The sequence below is a fragment of the Dama dama genome, chromosome 11, assembly GCF_033118175.1.
Source record: "Dama dama isolate Ldn47 chromosome 11, ASM3311817v1, whole genome shotgun sequence".
Classification (NCBI taxonomy): domain Eukaryota; kingdom Metazoa; phylum Chordata; class Mammalia; order Artiodactyla; family Cervidae; genus Dama; species Dama dama.
In genome coordinates, this window is record NC_083691.1 from 73,792,451 (window position 1) to 73,814,629 (window position 22,179).

General features: G+C 36.8%; 1 protein-coding gene across 1 annotated transcript in view; it reads left to right on the forward strand.

Annotated features, from left to right (window-relative positions):
• Positions 1-22,179, forward strand: part of FBXO11 (F-box protein 11) — a 109,238-nt gene that overhangs the window by 69,298 nt on the left and 17,761 nt on the right. The window contains exons 2-11 of the mRNA XM_061155462.1: positions 13,009-13,136; positions 13,270-13,354; positions 13,763-13,907; positions 17,190-17,319; positions 18,250-18,333; positions 18,424-18,556; positions 19,713-19,819; positions 19,906-20,017; positions 20,099-20,205; positions 20,293-20,430. Coding sequence (XP_061011445.1) covers positions 13,009-13,136; positions 13,270-13,354; positions 13,763-13,907; positions 17,190-17,319; positions 18,250-18,333; positions 18,424-18,556; positions 19,713-19,819; positions 19,906-20,017; positions 20,099-20,205; positions 20,293-20,430 — 1,169 coding nt within the window. The remainder of the gene's footprint in view (positions 1-13,008; positions 13,137-13,269; positions 13,355-13,762; positions 13,908-17,189; positions 17,320-18,249; positions 18,334-18,423; positions 18,557-19,712; positions 19,820-19,905; positions 20,018-20,098; positions 20,206-20,292; positions 20,431-22,179) is intronic.

Below are 22,179 nucleotides of genomic sequence, written 5' to 3' on the forward strand. Positions count from 1 at the left end.
CAATGCAGTAGTTTAAATTTCTTCTGATGAAATGAAGGCTTGTTTAAATTGTCAGTAGTTCTTTATACTTTATCAAAGATATGGCCAAATATATTTTCTTTGACCAGTCTTAGATAATCCTTGTAGTTCATGTTGTGAAAATTCAGCAGAATTATATGCATATATGTGCATAAATAATACCTAAATATATTAATGAAAGCATTGAGCAGTATTCTTAATACTTAGATTTTTTAGAGTTTGTAACTATATATAAGATACAATTAGAAATATCTGATTATTGCAAGTCAGACTTTTAAAAAGCAGATTTTTGTAACTTTGTTCCTGGATTCTCTCCCTTGAAATAGTTAAGTAAATTTTTCAAGTAAAGTATATAAGTTAAAATGCACTTAAGAGAAATTTCTGTCTTGATTTTAGTTTTTTTGTGGATTTTTTTTTTTTAGTAGTTGGAAAAAAGCTGTGGTAGTTCCCAACTGTGTTAGAAACAGTTGTCAAGTGTGGTTCTTTATACTGTGAGACTGGGAGCTGTTTCTAAACACACAGTTACTAGCACAAGTTTCCAATATATGATCTGTGGCTATGGGTAAGTAACATGGAACTTAGATAATATTTGTGGGGAGAAAAAGAAAAAAACTCTTGGAAGTTAAATTCCACATAAACTACCTTTTAACTTTAGGTTAGTCTTTAAACCTAAGGTGTATAGACTTTAACCTTGATCCAGTCAGTAGTGTAATTTTTTGTACATCTTTGAGATAGTTAAAAGGTATGTAAAAATTAAGATATTTTGCTTAAGGTGTCTAGACTTAAGTCTCTTTTTTTGTGGAAGTGAATCTTAGTATAAATTTTCAATGCTATTGTATTTTTTTTCAATCCTATTTAATAGCAAAGATTTCATAAGTTTTTTTTAAAGAAGCATATTTAATCTACAGAAGCCTTTATCCCTATGGGTCCTATTAATAGTGAAGACTCTAGTATATTTGTATATCATTATTAGTAAAAATCTAAAAATGATAAATTTTTATATTATGTGTATGTGTGTAAGAGGACTGGTAAGAATTTAATAAAAGGGTGTATGTATGTGTGAATACTATGCAATTAGGATAACTTCTAGCCACATTGGAGCTATTGAGCACTTGAAGTATGGCTTATCTGAATTTGAGGCATACTGTATGAGTGTTAAAAATATAAACCTTTAGTATGAAAAAAGAGCATGTGTTTCTATTGGGTATTTTCTGGTCAAGAACTTTTTTTTTCAAACTGAAAATTACATTTTCTGTAAGTTAGAATTGAAGTTAAACATTTTTGGTATTGAGTTATTTTTTATTAGTCTTAGATTATAATTTGACATCTGAATATTGGTATTCCAATATTAGATATAAAAGTGAAGGCTATAAAGTTAAAAAAATTAAACAAAATATTATTTTGAGGTCTTGATTTTGGATTTTGTTGTTAGAACAATATCATAACTAGTCCTTCATGATCTCTTGGTTCTTGAATTGGACACAGTTTGGCAGCTACATTGGATCAGTTTAGTCACTGTGTAATTTATTGTTTGCTTCATATGTGCCAAATCTGTAATTTCAGGAGGGAACAAAAAATAGATGTATATGCTTGTAAATTAGTTCACAGAGTTGGAGGTAGGAAGAAGAGAAGCAATTCTTATCTGGATTTTTATTTTCTGTTGAGTAGTATGTAAGGTCGAATTAGTACAGCACTGTTGGTGGGTTCTTGGAAAAACTCTTGAATAAATTGAATTGAGTTCTCAATGGATGAGAATCAGCATTTCTTGAGTAGTTATTGGGTACTAAGCTGAACGTGGAGGAAAATATAAAATGTATATATATTTACAGTATTCTAATACATTTATAATATAATTTATAACAATTTATTATATTAAATGATAATTGTAATAATGTATAATACATTTATTATATAATATATACACACACACACACATATATATGTATATAAAATAGCCTTGTCCTCAGAGCTTAAATTTTGTTAGGAAAATAAGAAGTATACCAAGAAAGCAAATAACAAATAAGGCAGCTGTGATACGATAGAGTATATGGTGTATCTACGGTACTGTAGGAGTTCAAAAGATGGAGAGAACACTAATCACTAAAGATTATTTCATGTGTGTATGTTTTGGGGTTTATGTCTTTTAAGTTTTCTCCTTCAGTTTCTTATTTATATTAGTAAACTGGTAATTTACTTTGAGAGCAGTATAGAAAATAGGACAGATTCTTGATCTCAGCACAAGTAAAAGAGTTTAATACAGTTGTTTCAGAGCTGAGCTTTGAGTGCTTTAGAACAGGACAGTGTTTTGAATAGGACGTTGAGGTTATTGCATTATGTGATTCAAATCATGTAGCTTTATGCGTTTATTTGGTGTGAACTTCAAACTGCACTGGAATTAACCAGCACTATCTCTTCCGTATTAATTACTTCTGCATTCCTTACTTCAGTTCAGTCGCTCAGTCATGTCCAACCCTTTGAGACCTCATGGACTGCATTACGCCAGGCTTCCCTGTCCATCACCAATTCCTGGAGCTTACTCAAGCTCATGTTCATCGAGTCAGTGATGCCATCCAACCATCTCATCCTCTGTCGTCCCCTTCTCCTACCTTCAATCTTTGCCAGAATCAGGGTCTTTACAAATTAGTCAGTTCTTCACATCAGGTGGCCAAAGTATTGGAGTTTCAGCATCACCATCAGTCCTTCCAAAGGATATTCAAGACTGATTTCCTTTAGGATGGACTGGTTGGATCTCCTTGCAGTCCAAGGGACTCATGAGAGTCTTCTCCAACACCACAGTTCAAAAGCATCAATTCTTTGGTGCTCAGCTTTCTTTATAGTCCAACTCTCACATCCACACATGACTCCTGGAAAAACCATAGTTTTGATTAGATGGACCTTTGTTGGTAAAGTAATGTCTCTGCTTTTTAATATGCTGTCTAGGTTGGTCATAGTTTTTCTTCCAAGGAGCAAGTGTCTTTTAGTTTCATGGCTGCAGTGACTATTTTTGCAGTGATTTTGGAGCCCCCAAAAATAAAGTCTGTCACTGTTTTCCCATCTATTTGCTGTGAAGTGATGGGACCAGATGCCATGATCTTAGTTTTCTGAATGTTGAGTTTTAAAACAACTTTTTCACTCTTTCACTTTCATCAAGAGACTCTAGTTCTTCTTTGCTTTCTGCTATAAGTGTAGTGTCATTAAGTGTCTGTCATATGTGGTGGTCTGCATATCTGAGGTTATTGATATTTCTCCCAGCAATCTTGGTTCCAGCTTGTGCTTCATCCAGCCCAGCACTTCTCATGATGTATACTCTGCATATAAGTTAAATAAGCAGGGTGACAATATACAGCCTTGACGTACTCCTTTTCCTGTTTGGAACCAGTCTATTATTCTATGTCCAGTTCTTACTGATGCTTCTTGACCTGCATATGGATTTCTCAGGAGGCAGATCAGGTGGTCTGCTATTCCCATCTCTTTAAGAATTTTCCAGTTTGTTGTGATCCACATAGTCAGAGGCTTTGTCGTTGTCAATAAAGCAGAAGTAGATGTTTTTCTGGAACTCTCTTGCTTTTCCGATAACCCAGCAGATGTTGGCAATTTGATCTCTGCCTTTGTTCCTCTGCCTTTTCTAAATCCAGCTTGAACATCTGGAAGTTCACGGTTCTTGTACTGTTGAAGCCTGGCTTGGAAAATTTTGAGCATTACTTTGCTAGCATGTGAGATGAGTGCAATTGTGTGGTAGTTTGAGCATTCTTTGGGATTGGAATGAAAACTGACCTTTTCCAGTCCTGTGACCACTGCTGAGTTTTCCAGATTTGCTGGCATATTGAGTGCAGCACTTTCACAGCATCTTCTTTTAAGATCTGAAATAGCTCAACTAGAATTCCATCACCTCCACTAGTCTTGTTTGTAGTGATGCTTCCTAAGACCCACTTGACTTTGCATTCCAGGATGTCTGGCTCTAGGTAAGTGATCACACCATCATGGTTATCTGGGTCCTGAAGATCTTTTTTGTATAGTTCTTCTGTGTATGCTTGTCACCTCTTCTTAATATCTTCTGCTTCCGTTAGGTCCATACCATTTCTGTCCTTTATTGTGTCCATCTTTGCATGAAATGTTCCTTTGGTATCTTTAATTTTCTTGAACAGATCTCTAGTCTTTCCCATTCTGTTGTTTTCCTGTATTCGCACTGATCACTGAGGAAGGCTTTCTTATCTCTCCTTGCTATTTTTTTGGAACTCTGCATTCAAATGGGTATATCTTTTCCTGTTCTCCTTATTTATCAGTCCTTAATATTTGCTGTGTTAATGGTGAGAAGGAAAAATAATTCCAGGCTGGTGTCTGGGTGGGTATCTGTAATAATAAGATCTATCAACTTGCTGGACATGAGTTTGAGTAAGCTCCGGGAGTTGGTGATGGACGGGAAGCCTGGCATGCTGCAGTCCATTGGGTCTCAAAGATTCGGACACAACTGAGCGACTGAACTGAGCTGAGAAGATTGTAAACAGGAGTGGGATTTAGAGAGACGGTAGTATAGGATGAAAAGTTTGAGCATGTCCTTGTGAGTGTTGTAGAAACTGACTACTAGCTGCATCATAAACCAGGATGATGGACGTATCCCCTGCATGTGCATACACACTGCAAACATAATGGAAATGTAACACAGAACAATAACAAAATTATAAATGCATAGCTAAACTCTGAGGAAGGAAAGAAGGAGAGTCCCAGGTGCCAGGTATGAGAGAAATCAAATCAAAACCTTAAGTGGGAACTAGTGCTGCTGTATAAAATAGTACAGGGGCCTTGTGGTCCGGGGTATAAGGGGCTTCCCAGGTGGCTCAGTGATTTCACCTGCCAGTGCAGGAGCTGCAAGAGACATAGGTTTGATTCCTGGGATGGGAAGATCCCTGAAGAAGGAAATGGCAACCCACCCCATTGTTCTTGCCTGGACAGAGGAGCCTGGCAGGCTAGAGACAGAGGTTTGATTCCTGGGGTGGGATGATCCCCTGAAGGAGGAAATGCCAAACCACTCCATTGTTCTTGCCGTGAACAGAGGAGCCTGGCAGGCTACAGTCCATGGAGTCGGACATGACTGAGCAGCTAAACACAGACGTACGTAGGTTTGGGGTGAAATTTTAGTGCACATACGGAGAATGGAGTTTGGGCCTTTTAAAAATAGAACTAGCTCTGATATACAGGCATGCAGCCTTGAACCTGAATTATGTGTGTGTGTGTTCAGTTGTGTCTGACTCTCTGCGTCCCCATGAACTGTAGCCCTTCCATCTCCACTGTCCATGGAGATATCCAGGCAAGAATACTGAAGTGGGTTGCCGTTTCCTCTCCCAAGGGATCTTCTGACCCACGTATAGAAACCATTGTCTCCTGCATTGGCAGGTAGATTGTTTACCACTGAGCCACTTGGGAAGACCCTGGAATTGGAAAGAATTTCCCTAATTGCAGTGTTGCTGGGGGGTTTTTGGTGGGGGGGGGGCGGGGGGGCGGGTCCTTATACCCCGGACCAATGATGGAACAGTCTAAACAAGAAATGAATGTGTATGAAATAATTAAAAGGATTAAAACAAGGACGTGAAGTATGAAGTAATAGCCAATATAAAAAACAAGCAGTAAGTCTTAAAAAAGAAAATTAAAATCAGTGTTCAGAAATTAAAAATATAGTTGTGGAATTTGGCTTTAGTTGGATTATATAGAGTATTAAATATATTCTTGCTTGGCTGAAAAGGGAAAAAAGTATATAGCAATAAATGGTTAAGAACTAAATCTAAATGTAATGATGCAAAAGTAAAAAGCTGAAAATCAGGATTGGCAAAATGCTAGACTGATACAGAATAAAACAGAAAGCTCCTAGGAAAGAACTATCAGGCAAGAACAGATTTTAAAGGCAAAAGTGCTATTAAGGATGAAGAGAGCTATTGCATAATGGTGGAAAGGAATAATTCACCAGGAAGAAATAATAATCTTGAAGCTTTATGTCTAAATAATATTATCTCAAAGTATGTAAAGCAAAATTTTACATACTGTAAATGAACTATCTGTAGATAGAGGGAAATTTTAGCACATTTCCCTCAGAAGCAGGCAGATAAATCAGACCACTGCTACCACCACCTCCTCCCCACCAAAAAGTAAAGACATAGAATATATGATCACTCAGTTCAGTAGAGTTCAGTTCAGTCACTCAGTCGTGTCCACTTTTTTGTGACCCCATGAATTGCAGCATGCCAGGCCTCCCTGTCCGTCACCAGCTCCCAGAGTTTACTCAAACTCATGTCCATCAAGTCGGTGATGCCATCCAGCCATCTCATCCTCTGTCATCCCCTTCTCCTCCTGCCCCCAATCCCTCTCAGCATCAGGGACTTTTCCAGTGAGTCAACTCTTCACATGAGGTGGCCAAAGTATTGGAGTTTCAGCTTCAGCATCAGTCCATCCAATGCACACCCAGGACTGATCTCCTTTAGGATGGACTGGTTGGATCTCCTTGCAGTCCAAGGGACTCTCAAGAGTCTTCTCCAACACCACAGTTCAAAAGCATCAATTTTTCGGCGCTCAGCTTTCTTCACAGTCCAACTCTCACATCCATACATGACCACTGGAAAAACCATAGCCTTGACTAGACGGACCTTTGTCGGCAAAGTAATGTCTCTGCTTTTTAATATGCCATCTATGTTGGTTATAACTTTCCTTCCAAGGAGTAAGTGTCTTTTAATTTCACGGCTGCAGTCACCATCTGCAGTGATTTTGGAGCCCAAAAAAATAAAGTCTGACACTGTTTCCCCATCTATTTCCCATGAAGTGATGGAACCAGATGCTATGATCTTACTTTTCTGAATGTTGAGCTTTAAGCTGACTTCTTCACTCTCCTTTGACTTTCATCAAGAGGCTTTTTAGTTCCTCTTCACTTTCTGCCATAAGGGTGGTGTCATCTGCATATCTGAGGTTATTGATATTTCTCCCTGCAATCTTGATTCCAGCTTGTGCTTCTTCCAGTCCAGCGTTTTTCATGATGTACTCTGCATATAAGTTAAATAAGTGGGGTGACAATATACAGCCTTGACATACTCCTTTTCCTTTTTGGAACCAGTCTAACTGGTTCTATGTCCATGTCCAGTTCTAACTGTTGCTTCCTGACCTGCTTACAGGTTTCTCAAGAGGCAGGTCAGGTGGTCTGGTATTCCCATCTCTTTAAGAATTTTCCAGTTTATTGTGATCCACACAGTCAAAGGCTTTGGCATAGTCAATAAAGCAGAAATAGTTTTTCTGAAACTCTCTTGCTTTTTCGATGATCCAGCGTATGTTGGCAATTAGATCTCTGGTTCCTCTGCCTTTTCTAAAACCAGCTTGAACATCTGGAAGTTCGCGGTTCACGTACTGCTGGAGCCTGGCTTGGAGACTTTTGAGCATTACTTTACTAGCGTGTGAGATGAGTGTAATTGTGCGGTAGTTTGAGCATTCTTTGGGATTGCCTTTCTTTGGGATTGGAAGGAATACTGACCTTTTCCAGTCCTGTGGCCACTGCTGAGTTTTCCAAATTTGCTGGCTTATTGAGTGTAGCACTTTCACAGCACCATCTTTCAGGATTTGAAATAACTCAACTGGAATTCCATCACTTCCACTAGCTTTGTTCATAGTGATGCTTTCTAAGGCCCACTTGACTTCACTACAGTTAACAGACTTGGTATTTTAGATGTGTTTAACCTCTAGTCTCAAAAAAAACAACGTAGATGTTCCTTTCAACTACACTTGAAACATACAAATTAACTACGTTAACTAAAATGGAATGACTTCACAAATAACCAGGCATGTTACACTGGCTATATTTTCTGACTACAGTATAAGTACATGGAAACGTTATTAGGTTTTCCAAATTTTATTTGAAAGTGTTTTTAATAGAATAATATTTAAATAAAATAATAGCTAAAACATTTACTGAGCACTTAATGTGAGCCAGGCTTATTACTGAATGTTTTGCATATGTTATTTAAATACTTTTCAGCAGCCCTATGAATTATAAGATACTGTTAGCATACTTAGTGGGAGCTTCCCTCATAGCTCAGTTGGTAAATCATCTGCCTGCAATGCAGGAGACCTGGGTTTGATTCCTGGGTCGGGAAGATCCCCTGGAGAAGGAAATGGCAACCCACTCCAATATTCTTGCCTGGAGAATCCCATGGACAGAAGAGCCTGACAGGCTACAGTCCATAGGATTGCAAGAGTCGGACACGACTTAGCGACTAAACCACCACCACCATCCTTAGTAGTGAGAATATTTAGGTTTAAAAACTTTTATAGGTCTTGAGCTTCCCCTGCAGGGGCTGTGGGTTAGATCCCTAGTCAGGGAACTAAGATCCCACATGCTGTGTGGGTGGAGCCAAGAAATTAATTAATTTTAAAAGCTTATTTATCTGCCCAAGGTCTGCAGTTGGGAAGGAAAACCTCTCTTTTTAAATACATTGTACAACCTTCCCACCTTTTAAAAATAACTTGATTGTAAAATACAGCCAGATAGGGAAGTTCACATTAAACAACTACATAGTTTATTGAATTATTGTTAAGGTTGGTATTGTAATACCAATAGATCAAGAAGTAGAACTTTACCCAGCCACTCAGAAGCCTTTTATGTGCCCCATCCTGACCATAACCTCTTTCCTTCCCCATAGAAAGCATTTTTGTAATAATCATTTTCTAGCTTCTTTTCTATAATTTTAGTACTGTAGTATATGTTCTTAAACAGTATGCTTTAGTTTTGCTTATTTTTCCCACATTTTTCCCCCATGGAGTTTATTTGTTGAAAAAACTAGCATAGTTTGATCTTGTAGAGTTTCTGAGAGGTTTGTTCAAGTTGAGATTTGATGGTTTTGGCAGAATATTGTAGATGGTGATGTGTTCTTTCATCAGGAGATATATAAATGTCTGGTAATATTTCTTTTTGTGATGTTGGAACTATTGATACTCAATGGTTAATTCTATTAACTCTTTAGAGGTTCCAGATTTTATTTTTCTGATTTTATTATTTCTTCATTTATTGCTGGAATGTTTCTCTAAAGAAGCTTCCCCTCACCTAAGACTTGGTTACCTGGTGGTTCAGTTTATATAAAAGAGGAAGAGCTAGTGTTTTTTCCTGTTGTATACCAGTTTTTAAAATGAGGTGTTGCTTTTCACTGGTATCTTTCAAAGCAACCTCCATTTCCCACAACCCCCCCCCACCCCCCCGCTTTTTAAATTCATTTATTTATTTTATTTGGAGGCTAATTACAAGATTGTGGTTTTGCCCTTTTTTGTGTCATAAATTCACAAGATTTAAATATATTTCTTTCAGTTCATTTCAGTTATTCTTATTGATGCTCAAATTGTCCCATCTTCGGCCAGTGGGAGCATCTTCAAGTTGGTTTTCTTCCATCAGGGAGTTTATATTTTAGTAAATGTATGTATATATAAGCATATGCATGTGTGCCTGCTCTGTTGCTCAGTTGTGTCCAACTCTTTCTTACCCTGTGGACTGTAGCCCATCAGGCTTCTCTGTCTGTAGAATTTTCCAGGCAAGAATACTGCAGTGAGTTGCCATTTCCTTCTCCAGGAGATCCTCCCAACCCAGAGATTGAACCCATGTCTCTTGATTGGCAGGCAGATTCTTGAACACTGCATCACCTGGGAAGCCCCAATCATGTGTATATATATTGCCTTAAAACACACACATATACTAAAACATTGTTCTGTATATTTTGGGTTTTACTCTTGATAAACATTTTGATTGATACCCAGCAGTATTATAAAAAGTACTGCAATGAATATCTTGGTTCTTAACTACTTTGCCCATGTGTGCAAAATCAATTCCCAGAACGGAATTGTTAAGTAATAATAGCTATTGCCAAATTGCTCTCCTCAAAGCAATTAAGAATTTTTTTGTCTTATGTTTTCCTTTGTTATGTAGTAGTAGTATACAATCAAACTTTCTGATCTTTGATAATCTGCTACATTTAAAAAATCTCATTGTAGTTTCTATTAGTATTTCATTTGTATTTCCTAAATTCTGAATTGTCTGTGTCCTTGGTGCAATTTTCTGTTGAATTGTTAGTCTTTTCCATGTTGATTTGTAGTACTCAGATGTAATAAGAAAATTACCCTTTTGTGACATGTGTTAACAAGTGTGTGTGTTAGTGTCTCAGTCATGTCCAACTCTTTGCAATCCCATGAACTGTAGCCCATCAGGCTCCCCTGTCCCTGGAATTCTTCAGGCAAGAATACTGGAATGGATTATTTTTCCTAATTGTGTTGTTTTCTTTTGACTATCTCTATAGTTGCCATTTCCTAAGCAGAATTTTTAAATGTAAACATATTACTCAAATTTATTAGTTCATTTTTAAACAATCTAAACTTAGGAAAGAGTTTAAACAGTACAAAGAAGTTCCCCTCCCTCCACCCTGAACCCTTCAAGAATAAGTTCCCAGCTTTATCCTGTCACCTCCTAATACTTTAGTGTGTATTTCCTATTCACCTCGATAACCATACTATACCTATTAAAATCAGAAAGTTAATACTGACACATTACTGTCTTTAGATCTCCATTCAGGTTTCACTAATTGAAATATTTCACTGTTGTCCTAAAAACAAACCTTTAAACAAAAGGATCTAGTTCAGAACCACAGGTTTCAATGAGTATACATATCTTTTCAATGTCCTTCCATCTGGAACAGTTCCTTAGGTTTTTCTTTGACTTTCAACTTTGATAATTTGAAGATTATTCAAAACAAATTAGAACAAATTCAGGTTTTTCCTAGTGATTCCTCATAATTCTGATGTTCCCAGTAGACTTAGGTTACGTATCTTTATCAGAAATATCATAGAAGTGATTCTGTGCTCTTTCATGCTGTCAGGTGACACACAGTTTCAGTATGTCCTGTGAAGGATGTTTACTTCAATCACTTAAGACGGTGTTTGATTGTCATTGCTACTGTAGAGTTATGATTTTTCCCTTTCTACTTAATCAGTATTTTGTGTGTGTGAGGGGGTACTTTAAACATCTCATTCCTTATCAAACTTTCCACTTATTCCTTTATTTATAGTAGAATGAATTTACAGGTTGTCCATTCAGTAGGTTATAATCCCTTTACTATCATGAGTTTTGATACTTGAGCATAGTTTTGCTAGCTAGTGGGTGAGATCATTTGGGCTGATCTCAGTTTTGTTTTTTTTTTGACTGTCATGTGGGCTTTCTCTATTTGTGGCATGGATGCCTCTCTAGTTGCAGTACATGGGCTTAGTTACCCCCCAAGGCTTGTGGGATCTTAGTTCTCTGACTAGGGGAATCTGTGTCCCTTGCATTGAAAAGTGGATTCTCAACCACTGGACCACCAGGGAAGTCCATTCAGTGTTCTTTTGACATGTCCTCATTATTCAGCAGTTTCTTGTTTCTGCCACAAGATATTTCAGGCTCACCTTGTATTTCCCTCAACCTAGAATCATCCATTTCTCCAAGGAGCCCTTTTCCCTTTTATAAAGAAGTAAGAAAGTATTCAGAAGCAAATATCCAAATACTGGTCGCATTCATTGCTATTGGAGTGACACTGCTTCCAGACTTTGTTACACACGTGTGTAATCCACACATTTCCAAACATTTATACATATGTGTATACGTGCTTACCTATTTCTATATCTATCTTTTATTTATTTTTTTTTTCATTTATTTTTATTAGTTTGAGGCTAATTACTTTACAGTGTTGTAGTGGTTTTTGCCATACATTGACATGAATCAGCCATGGATTTACGTGTGTTCCCCATCCCGATCCCCCCTCCCGCCTCCCTCCCCATCCCATCCCTCTGGGTCTTCCCAGTGCACCAGCCCTGAGCACTTGGGTCATGCATCCAACCTGGGCTGGTGGTCTTTTTCACCCTTGATACTATACTTGTTTCAATGCTGTTCTCTCAGAACATCCCACCGTCGCCTTCTCCCACAGAGTCCCAAGGTCTGTTCTGTACATCTGTGTCTCTTTTTCTGTTTTGCATATTGGGTTATCGTTACCATCTTTTTAAATTCCATATATATGCGTTAGTATACTGTATTAGTCTTTATCTTTCTGGCTTACTTCACTCTGTATAAATCGGCTCCAGTTTCATCCATCTCATTAGAACTGATTCAAATGAATTCTTTTTAATGGCTGAGTAATATTCCATTGTGTAAATGTACCACAGCTTCCTTATCCATTCGTCTGCTGATACCTATTTCTATATCTTATCTTTTAGAAACAATGAGTTCACATTGAAAATTTCAGTCCAACAGTGTAAGATGTACTCTTTCTATTTATATTTTAACTCTCTTCTCAGAAGCCTGGCTTCCATTCTTCTTAATTATTTGATCAGTCCATTGATGTTACCAAGCTTCCAGTTCCACCTTCCCCTCTCCTGTGTCTATAGCCTTTTCTGGCACCCTTCCCACACACAAACCTCCTTCTTCTCACCCCTCTTGAGCTCCAACACTGTATGCCAGACCACCCTCTGCATGGATGCCCTTTTTATCCCACTTGGTATCTATACTGAATCTACACTATCCTACTTGGTATTTATAATCTATACTGAACTGTCCGTCTCCATTGACACACTTCTCACCCTACTTGTACTCTAACCAAGTAGTACTCACTCAGCAAGTGAACATCCTCCTCACCTTTTTTAAAAATGCCTTCCAAGTTCTGTGTCATACCTTTAAAGAACTTACCCACTTTCACACTATAAAAAATAGTTTTGTTTTCTTTTCGTGATTTTATTTATTTATATTGTAGGTAAGCATTGTGAAATTTATTTTGAAGTAAGAAATGAAACAGAAATCCAACACTTCTCAAATGGTTATCCAGATGACTAGAATTTTGTATAAAAACTGTATCTCCCCCCCCAAAAAATGTATTACAAAGTTTTTTATAAATTTACTGAATCCATAGGGCTTTTTCTTAAAAATGGGTGTCATTTTCATAATATTTTTGTTTATAACAGATGATGATGTACCTGCAGATATGGTTGCAGAAGAATCCGGTCCTGGTGCACAAAATAGTCCATACCAACTTCGTAGGAAAACTCTTTTGCCAAAAAGAACAGCGTGTCCTACAAAGAGCAGTATGGAGGTAGGTTAAATGTCTGTTTTTGTGTGTATAATGAAAGAATTGTTAGGAAACAAATGGGACTGTCATCATTTTTTAGAAGTAATGATTATGGGTAAAAATATTTTCTTAACTAGTTTTCATTTTGTTTTTGAAGGGTGCTTCAACTTCAACTACAGAAAACTTTTTTGGTCATCGTGCAAAACGTGCAAGAGTTTCTGGAAAATCACAAGATCTATCAGGTATTTCCTTTGAGAAAGTTAAGGAATAGGGTAAAATAGTTCTTTTCAATTTGTTTAACAACAAAAAACTAAAATGTTTATTTACACATTTGAGATTGAGAAAGCAATTTATTACAGAATAAACCTGAGAACCATGACCTCCATCTTTGACTGTAATTGTATAAAAATCCTTTTTGTATATTTATTGTAACCAGTTACTGAAATGGTACATACTAGCTAAAAGAAAGAATACTGTTAAGATAAAAGAAAATAAATGTGTGTCATCTCTGACAGCAAATACTTATAAAATGATAGTCATCAAAAAAATAAAAGCTCTTCATTTAACAAAATGAAAACTGTGCTCTTTAAATGATGAGAAAGTCTTTGCTAGCATGATAGATTATGTTCCGTTTGTTAATCTTTTTATAGCAGCACCTGCTGAACAGTATCTTCAGGAGAAACTGCCAGATGAAGTGGTTCTAAAGATCTTCTCGTATTTGCTGGAACAGGATCTTTGTAGAGCAGCTTGTGTGTGTAAACGCTTCAGTGAACTTGCTAATGATCCAATTTTATGGTAAGTGAAAATTTATTTCTTAGTATCTTGAGATATTTTACTTACTGCCCCAAATGCTAAAGGATGGTAGGAAGGTTGGAGTGTGAGTTGATGGTTACAGTTAAATAGAAGAAAATTAGAATACTTATAAATTCCAGTTCAGTTCAGTCGCTCAGTCGTGTCTAACCCTGCGACCCCATGGATTGCAGCACTCCAGGCTTCCCTGTCCATCACCAACTCCTGGAGCCCTCAAATTCATGTGCATTGCGTCGGTGATGCCATCCAACCATCTCATCCTCTGTCACCCCCTTCTCCCGCCTTCAGTCTTTCCCAGAATCAGGGTCTTTTCCAATGAATCTGTTCTTCCCATCAGGTAACCAAAGTATTGGAGTTTCAGCTTCAGCATCAGTCCTTCCAAAGAATATTCAGGACTGATTTCCTTTAGGATTGACTGGTTGAATCTCCTTGCTCCAAGGGACTCTCAAGAGTCTTCTCCACACCCCAGTTCAAAAGCATCAATTCTTTGGCACTCAGCTTTCTTTATAGTCCAACTCTCACATCCATACATGACTCCTGGAAAAACCATAGTTTTGACTAGATTGACCTTTGTTGGTAAAGTAATGTCTCTGCTTTTTAATATGCCGTCTAGGTTGGTCATAGCTTTTCTTCCAAGGAGCAAGCGTCTTTTAATTTCATGGCTGCAGTCACCATCTGCAGTGATTTTGGAGCACCCAGAATTAAAGTGTGTCACTGTTACCATTGTTTCCCCGTCTATTTGCCGTGAGGCGATGGGACTGGGTGCCATGATCTTAGTTTCCTCAGTGTTTTGAGTTTTAAGCCAGTTTTTTCGTTTCTTTCACCCTCATCAAGAGTCCTCTCTGCTTTCTGCCATTAAAGTGGTGTCACCTGCATATCTGAGGTTATTGATATTTCTCCCATCAATCTTGATGCCAGCTTGTGCTTCATCCAGCCCAGCATTTTGCATGATATACTCTGTATATAAGTTAAATAAGCAGAGTGGCAGTATACTGCCTTGACGTACTCCTTTCCCGATTTGGAACCAGTCTGTTGTTCCGTGTCCAGTTCTAACTGATGCTTCTTGACCTGCATACAGATTTCTCAGGAGGCAGGTCAGGTGGTCTGCTATTCCCATCTCTTTAAGAATTTTCCAGTTTGTTGTGATCCACATAGTCAGAGGCTTTGTCGTTGTCAATAAAGCAGAAATAGATGTTTTTCTGGAACTCTTGCTTTTTTGATGATCCAGCAGATGTTGGCAATTTGATCTCTGCCTTTTCTAAATCCAGCTTGAACATCTGGAAGTTCACGGTTCTTGTACTGTTGAAGCCTGGCTTGGAAAATTTTGAGCATTACTTTGCTAGCATGTGAGATGAGTGCAATTGTGTGGTAGTTTGAGCATTCTTTGGGATTGGAATGAAAACTGACCTTTTCCAGTCCTGTGACCACTGCTGAGTTTTCCAGATTTGCTGGCATATTGAGTGCAGCACTTTCACAGCATCATCTTTTAGGATTTGAAATAGCTCAACTGGAATTCCATCACCTCCACTAGTCTTGTTTGTAGTGATGCTTCCTAAGACCCACTTGACTTTGCATTCCAGATGTCTGGCTCTAGGTAAGTGATCACACCATCATGGGTTATCTGGGTCCTAAAGATCTTTTTTGTATAGTTCTTCTGTGTATGCTTGTCACCTCTTCTTAATATCTTCTGCTTCCGTTAGGTCCATACCATTTCTGTCCTTTATTGTGTCCATCTTTGCATGAAATGTTCCTTGGTATCTTTTAATTTTCTTGAACAGATCTCTAGTCTTTCCCATTCTGTTGTTTTCCTGTATTCGCACTGATCACTGAGGAAGGCTTTCTTATCTCTCCTTGCTATTTTTTGGAACTCTGCATTCAAATGGATATATCTTTCCTTTGCTCCTTTCCCAGTTAACCTGTTTATCACAAATGTTGGTTATCAGTCCAGACAGTGTTTTTAAAACAATAAGAAACAAAGTGAAGTTGCTCAGTTGTGTCTGACCCTTTGTGACTCCATGGACTGTAGCCTATCAGACTCCGCCATCCATGGGTTTTTACAGCAAGAATTTTGGAGTGGGTTTCCATTTCCTTCTCCAGGAGATCTTCCCAACCCAGGGATTGAACCTGGGTCTCTGGGTTCCTGGGTTTGCATTGTAGGCTTTACCATCTGAGCCACCATCTGAGTACTTCCTTTATTTAAAACAATAAAGGAAGTACATTTTCTGCTATTTGTCAGTTAAAAGCTACTGAGTGATTATGGAGAATACTTTTCATTCCATTGCTTTTTAGAAACAGAACTAAGTCTAATTTAAAACAGCTAACAGTTCAGTAAAAATGTAGATTTTGTATATCACTTCTAGATAAAAGTTTGGACAGTTGTATTTTTGAACCATGAAATATGTGTGCCCTTTGACACAGGAATTCCACTTCTGAAAATTTGCTTACGTTATGTATAAATTTTTCATAATAGCATAGTTAATAGTGGGAGAAAACTAGAAATAATCAAAGTCTAGCAATAAGGGATTGGACTAAAAGTAAACAGTGTTATGTCTACTTAGAGGGTTTTGATATAGTCATTAACAGTGAACTTTACAGTTTTTAATAACATGGGAATATGCTATGTTATAAAAAATGAAAGCAGAATACAAAAATTTTATGTTATCACAATTGTAATAAATGAAACTCTAGCTAAAAAGACTGGAAAGAAATACAGTAAATTGTTAATAGTTAATATATTAAAAGTAGGTTATCGCTTTCATACTTTTTTGTATTTTTACAGCAGCTATATGATTACTTCTATGATGCTAAAAATAAGGTACACTTTAAATTTAAGAAAGAAAATTATCTTTTTGTTGGGAAGGAAAAAGGGGATGTTAAAAGAGCAGAATAAACATTTATTTTGTATAAGAAATTATATAACAGTTAACTATCACTCCACTCCTAAGATTTGATGATTTGAGATCAGACATACGTGAAACATCATTATTTAAAATCATCCTTTTAGGTTATAACTGTATGTGACTTTTATAGTAAGGGTGGTTTTTATTTCCCTTTGACTAAGCAATCAGATTTTAAAGAATTGATGCATTCTTTTAGGTGGACTGCTTTACTTTTTATATGCAGTTACATTATTTTAGCCAAAAATTTTATTCTTAATTTAAAATTCTGCTCTTTCATATTCTTATAAGTTTTTGAGGCCTCAAATAATTTTTATAGTTGTTTAAAGAATATTTTATGAAGAAATCTTAAACCCCTTTCCCCCTCCAGGAAACGATTATACATGGAAGTATTCGAGTATACCCGCCCTATGATGCACCCTGAACCTGGCAAATTCTACCAGATTAATCCAGAAGAATATGAGCACCCAAATCCATGGAAAGAGAGTTTCCAGCAGTTGGTATGAAGTATAAATGGAAAATACTGATTTTATATTATATATATTTTAAATAAAAGCTTTTAAACATATAATGTTTTATTATATTTATATATTTATAAATACAGTTTTATAATAGTTCCTTTTTCAAAATTTAAACTCAAGTATAGGTTTCATGGGGATTTCCTGGTGGTCCAGTGTTTAGGACTTCACACTTTCACTACTGAGATCTGGGGTTCAATTCCTGGTCAGGAAATTAAGGTCCCAGAAGCCACGCAGCATGGCCAAAAAAAAAACTCGGTTTCTCAAGTCAGTACACATTTACCAGCCAGCAAAGGAGTCATCAGTTCTTTTCACTGCTGGCATATTTATTAATAATTTAAACAGTAGCAGTAAGTATCAATAGCCTGAGAGCAGTTATACTTTCTATGGATCTGTTTCAACTATATTTAAATTATTACTGTTGGGTAGTTATTTAGAGTGTCGCAGAATTCCCTTGGTAGTCCAGTGGTCACATTTAGCTTTATTTTCATATGGTCCTTTATGAATAGTTAACTACCCAACTAGGGGTGATTTTGTTCCACAGGGGATATTTGGCAGTGTCTGGAGATTTTTGGTTTTCACAACTGGAGAAGAGACTGCTTCTGATACCTGATGGTTAGAGTCCAGAGATGCTACTAAACATCCTGCAATGCACAGAATAAGCCCCTACAACAAAGAATCTGTTATAAACTATCAGCAGTGCTGAGGTTGAAAAACCATGTTCTTACTTACTGGGTATTACTGAGTTATAAACTGTTCTAGGTTTTACATTGCAGTATGCATCAGAACATTAGTTGAACTAACTAAAACTTGTTTTTGAAAATTAATTTTAAAAATCCATGTAGTACTAAACTAATTTATAGTGTTTATACTAGTAGTCAGTTTTTTGTTTTTGTATTTTTGATGTCTTAGTATAAAGGTGCACATGTAAAGCCGGGATTTGCTGAACATTTCTACAGCAACCCTGCAAGATACAAAGGAAGAGAAAACATGTTGGTATGTTTGATTTGTCTTTTTCTAAGATTTAAAATGATGATCTTACAGTTCTATACTGACATGTTTTTGCGGGGGGGTTGTTTGTTTTAGTACTACGATACAATTGAAGATGCCCTTGGTGGGGTACAAGAAGCTCATTTTGATGGACTTATCTTTGTTCATTCTGGAATATATACTGATGAATGGATATATATTGAATCTCCAATCACCATGATTGGTGCAGGTATTTTGAAATGTGTTGTCATTAGAATTTTAATACTTTGTTTATGTGATGGGTTTTTTAAAAATGCTGGTTACTTAAAAAGAAAAAATGCTGATTACTTAAAAAACAGATGAACCTTGATAATACCTTAATTGTAGGAAAAAATTAGAAATATATATTTTATATGATGGAAATGAAAACTTTAGAGTTCAGAAATTATAAAGGTATCTGTTTCTCTTTGTGGGGGGGTGGATGTGTATAATTCTTGATGCCAATAGTTTGTCCAACTGCCTTAGTTATTAAGGAGAGAAAAATATTTGTTAGTTTTCTCTTTTATTTGAAAATACAGAGGCTAATGTTTTTATTGCTGTGTTTTTAATGAAACAAATGTGCTTTTAAAATACTTTTCATGCTGTTTCAAAGTTGTTTTTATGGTCACGTTTCTAAATATAAATGTAATGTTTGTTGAGCACTGGCCAGTTATTTGAAAATTTATGGGCTCTCTGATTTTTTTAAGGATACAGTAGTACAAGACCATTTTAAAATAGCGAGTAGTTGTTACTAGCTAATTACATTTGCATTTACTGCCCTTTCTTCTTCCCTCCCCTATTTCCACGTCAAAGAGAAGTGAGAGAGAATATAGAAAAATTTTGCCTACTAATTTTCATTATTTCCCAAATCAAGACCAGTACTGAAAATAGTTTTTTTTTTTTTTTTTTTTTTTTGAAAATAGTTTAAATAAAGAAGTTTCTTTCTTTCTCTCCCTGCTCATCATCGCCTTCTTTCTTCTCTCTGAATGTCGTTTTCTGGTGCTACTGGTAGTGATTTGGTTTCCACAAGAAACCCACATTTTAATATGCCATTGCATTTGGTATTAAATACTATTTGTAGCTGATTCTATTAAGAGTATTATTATACATGGATTTGAGTTATGGTGATGCTCAAATAATGTCCGTGTTCAGTATGACAAGTTATCTGTCTGATTGAGTATTAGTCCTGCCTACTCAATTCTCATGTTCCTTAAAAATTCCCTCTCTAAAAGAACTACCCAATTTAAAACTGTAGAAAGGGTTCTATTGAATTATTAGTTTTATGGCAGAGTATTTTTACTGACTAAGAAAGTAATTTTTTGATCTGTCTGATGAAAATAATATGCTTTAAAATATTTTCTTCATAGCACCTGGAAAAGTAGCAGACAAAGTTATAATTGAAAACACTAGAGATTCAACCTTTGTTTTTATGGAAGGTTCTGAAGATGCTTATGTTGGATACATGACAATAAGGGTAAGAAATTATAAATTTTTAAGTACATATATGGAAATCATTTAAGACTGTGGTTATTTATTTCAAACAAAATTTCTACTTTACAGTTTAACCCTGATGACAAATCTGCTCAGCACCACAATGCGCACCACTGCCTAGAGATTACAGTGAACTGTAGCCCTATCATCGATCACTGTATCATCCGAAGCACATGCACAGGTCGGTGTTCCTGTTGTGTTTTATTATAGGTCAGTCATTGTGTTGCCCAGTAGGATTTTAAATAAATGTTTTTTCTTACAGTTGGCTCTGCAGTATGTGTTAGTGGTCAAGGAGCGTGTCCCACTATCAAGCACTGTAACATCAGTGACTGTGAAAATGTTGGACTTTATATAACAGATCATGCACAGGTATTAATTTTAATTTTGTGGGGTTTTTTCTTTTCCGTGTTTTTTTTTCCAACTATACTAATGTTTATTTCTGGTTAATTGTTGTAGGGAATATATGAGGATAATGAAATTTCCAATAATGCTTTAGCTGGGATTTGGGTTAAAAATCATGGAAACCCAATTATTAGACGGAATCATATTCATCATGGACGTGACGTTGGTGTGTTCACATTTGATCATGGCATGGTAAGAACACTTATTCTTAATTAAAAAAAAAAACAACTAATGTCGTATCAGTTAAATTTCAAATAGGTGTCAGCATTTTATCATCACCAAATTGCTGAATTGAAGAGTGTAAGTCTAAAGACTAAAAATTAAAATGAGTATGCAATATCAATTCTGTAAATTCTCGAATCTAACATTCTATACATGTAGAGAAGATGGAGTCCTTAGAGAATTGATATGATCTTTGAAGAGAGTAAGGTCTAATCCAGTAGTTTTCGAATGTAAGTATGAATAAAAATCACCCAGATACAATAAATCAGGATTCTTCAGGATGGCATCCAGTATTTGCATTTTTAGTAAGCACCATAAGTGAATTTAATGCAGGTTGCTTTTTGTTTGTTTTTTGCCATTCTGCATGGCTTATAGGATCTTAGTTCTCCAACCAGGGACTGAACCTGGGCCCTCAGCAGTGAGAACATGGTGTCCTAACCTAACCACTGAACTGCTAGGGGATTCCTAATACCTAGTTTTTGTTGAAGTAATTTTTTGAAATCCTAGGACAGCATTGGCAACATTTTTTGTTAAGAAGTCCGAGATGGGTGAGGAGGTTGTAATGTGGTAAAAAACAAGGGTATGATGAAGTTTTATTGCAATTATGTGGTATTAATCAAACAACTTTGGAACATTGAATTGGGACATATAAAAATTGTCTGTTAACAAAGGAAGTTTATTTTCAGCTGTTTGTGCCTAAAACCCTAACACATGTTGAACCCTTTTTTTGCCCGCCACTTGTGGCATGTGACATCTTAGTTCCCCTACCAGGTATCAAACCCATACTCCCTCAGTGGAAGTATGGAGTCTTCACCACTGGACCTCCAAAGAAGTCTACTAAACTCTGTTAAAACTGAAGTAGACTAGGAAGGAGTACCCTTTTATTAAATTCTGATTAGATGTAAATAGTTTTATTAATAGACCCCCCCAGTTCATTATATTCCTGGGATAACTAACCTGAGAAAAACAGTTCACTTAAAACTCATGCTGTATAGTTTGGGCCTGTAAATAAGAAAGCACAGTGGAGATGACCACTTGTCCTTCTCCAGCTAGAATTTTAAAATTGATATTTTTTTGCAAATTGTAGCTCTTTTTTCCCAAGGAGTAGGAAAGAGGGGAGTTTGGAAATTGCGGGGGGAGGGTCTCAGCAAAAGTATGGAGGTTGTCAAAACATGAGTCTTCAGAGAATTCATCCTGCCTGGTTTCAAAGTATAGCTTTGTGTAACCTTCAGCTCTTAACTTCTCAGAGCCTTGGACGTGCACTACCTCATTTATACAACACACATGGATTGGGTTCTGTGGTTGATGGCAATGATGGTCCCAATTCTTCACCCCTTCCTGTGGGCACACTCTCTGCTACATAATTTTGCAGTGTCCTCTCACTTTGCCCTGGGCTCAGCCACGGAACTTGCTTTGGTCAATTGGATGTTAGCAAACAAGATGCAGTCCAGAGGCTTGAAATGGGTATGTACCTCTGTCTTCACCATGAGAACATGCCCAGGGTAGCCCATTGGAAGATGCAAGATACGTGAAGCAGATTCGCATTACAGAAGCCAGCCTAGATCAGCCTATGGCCAGCTGGTCCCCAGCAAAAATCAGCAGAGCCACCTAGCCAACTCTCTGGTCAACTAGTTTACCCCTAGATGTCTGAGAACAAAATCCTTTTTTTGGTATAAGCTGAGCTTTGGGGCTTTTGTTGTGCAGAATTATTGAGTCAGT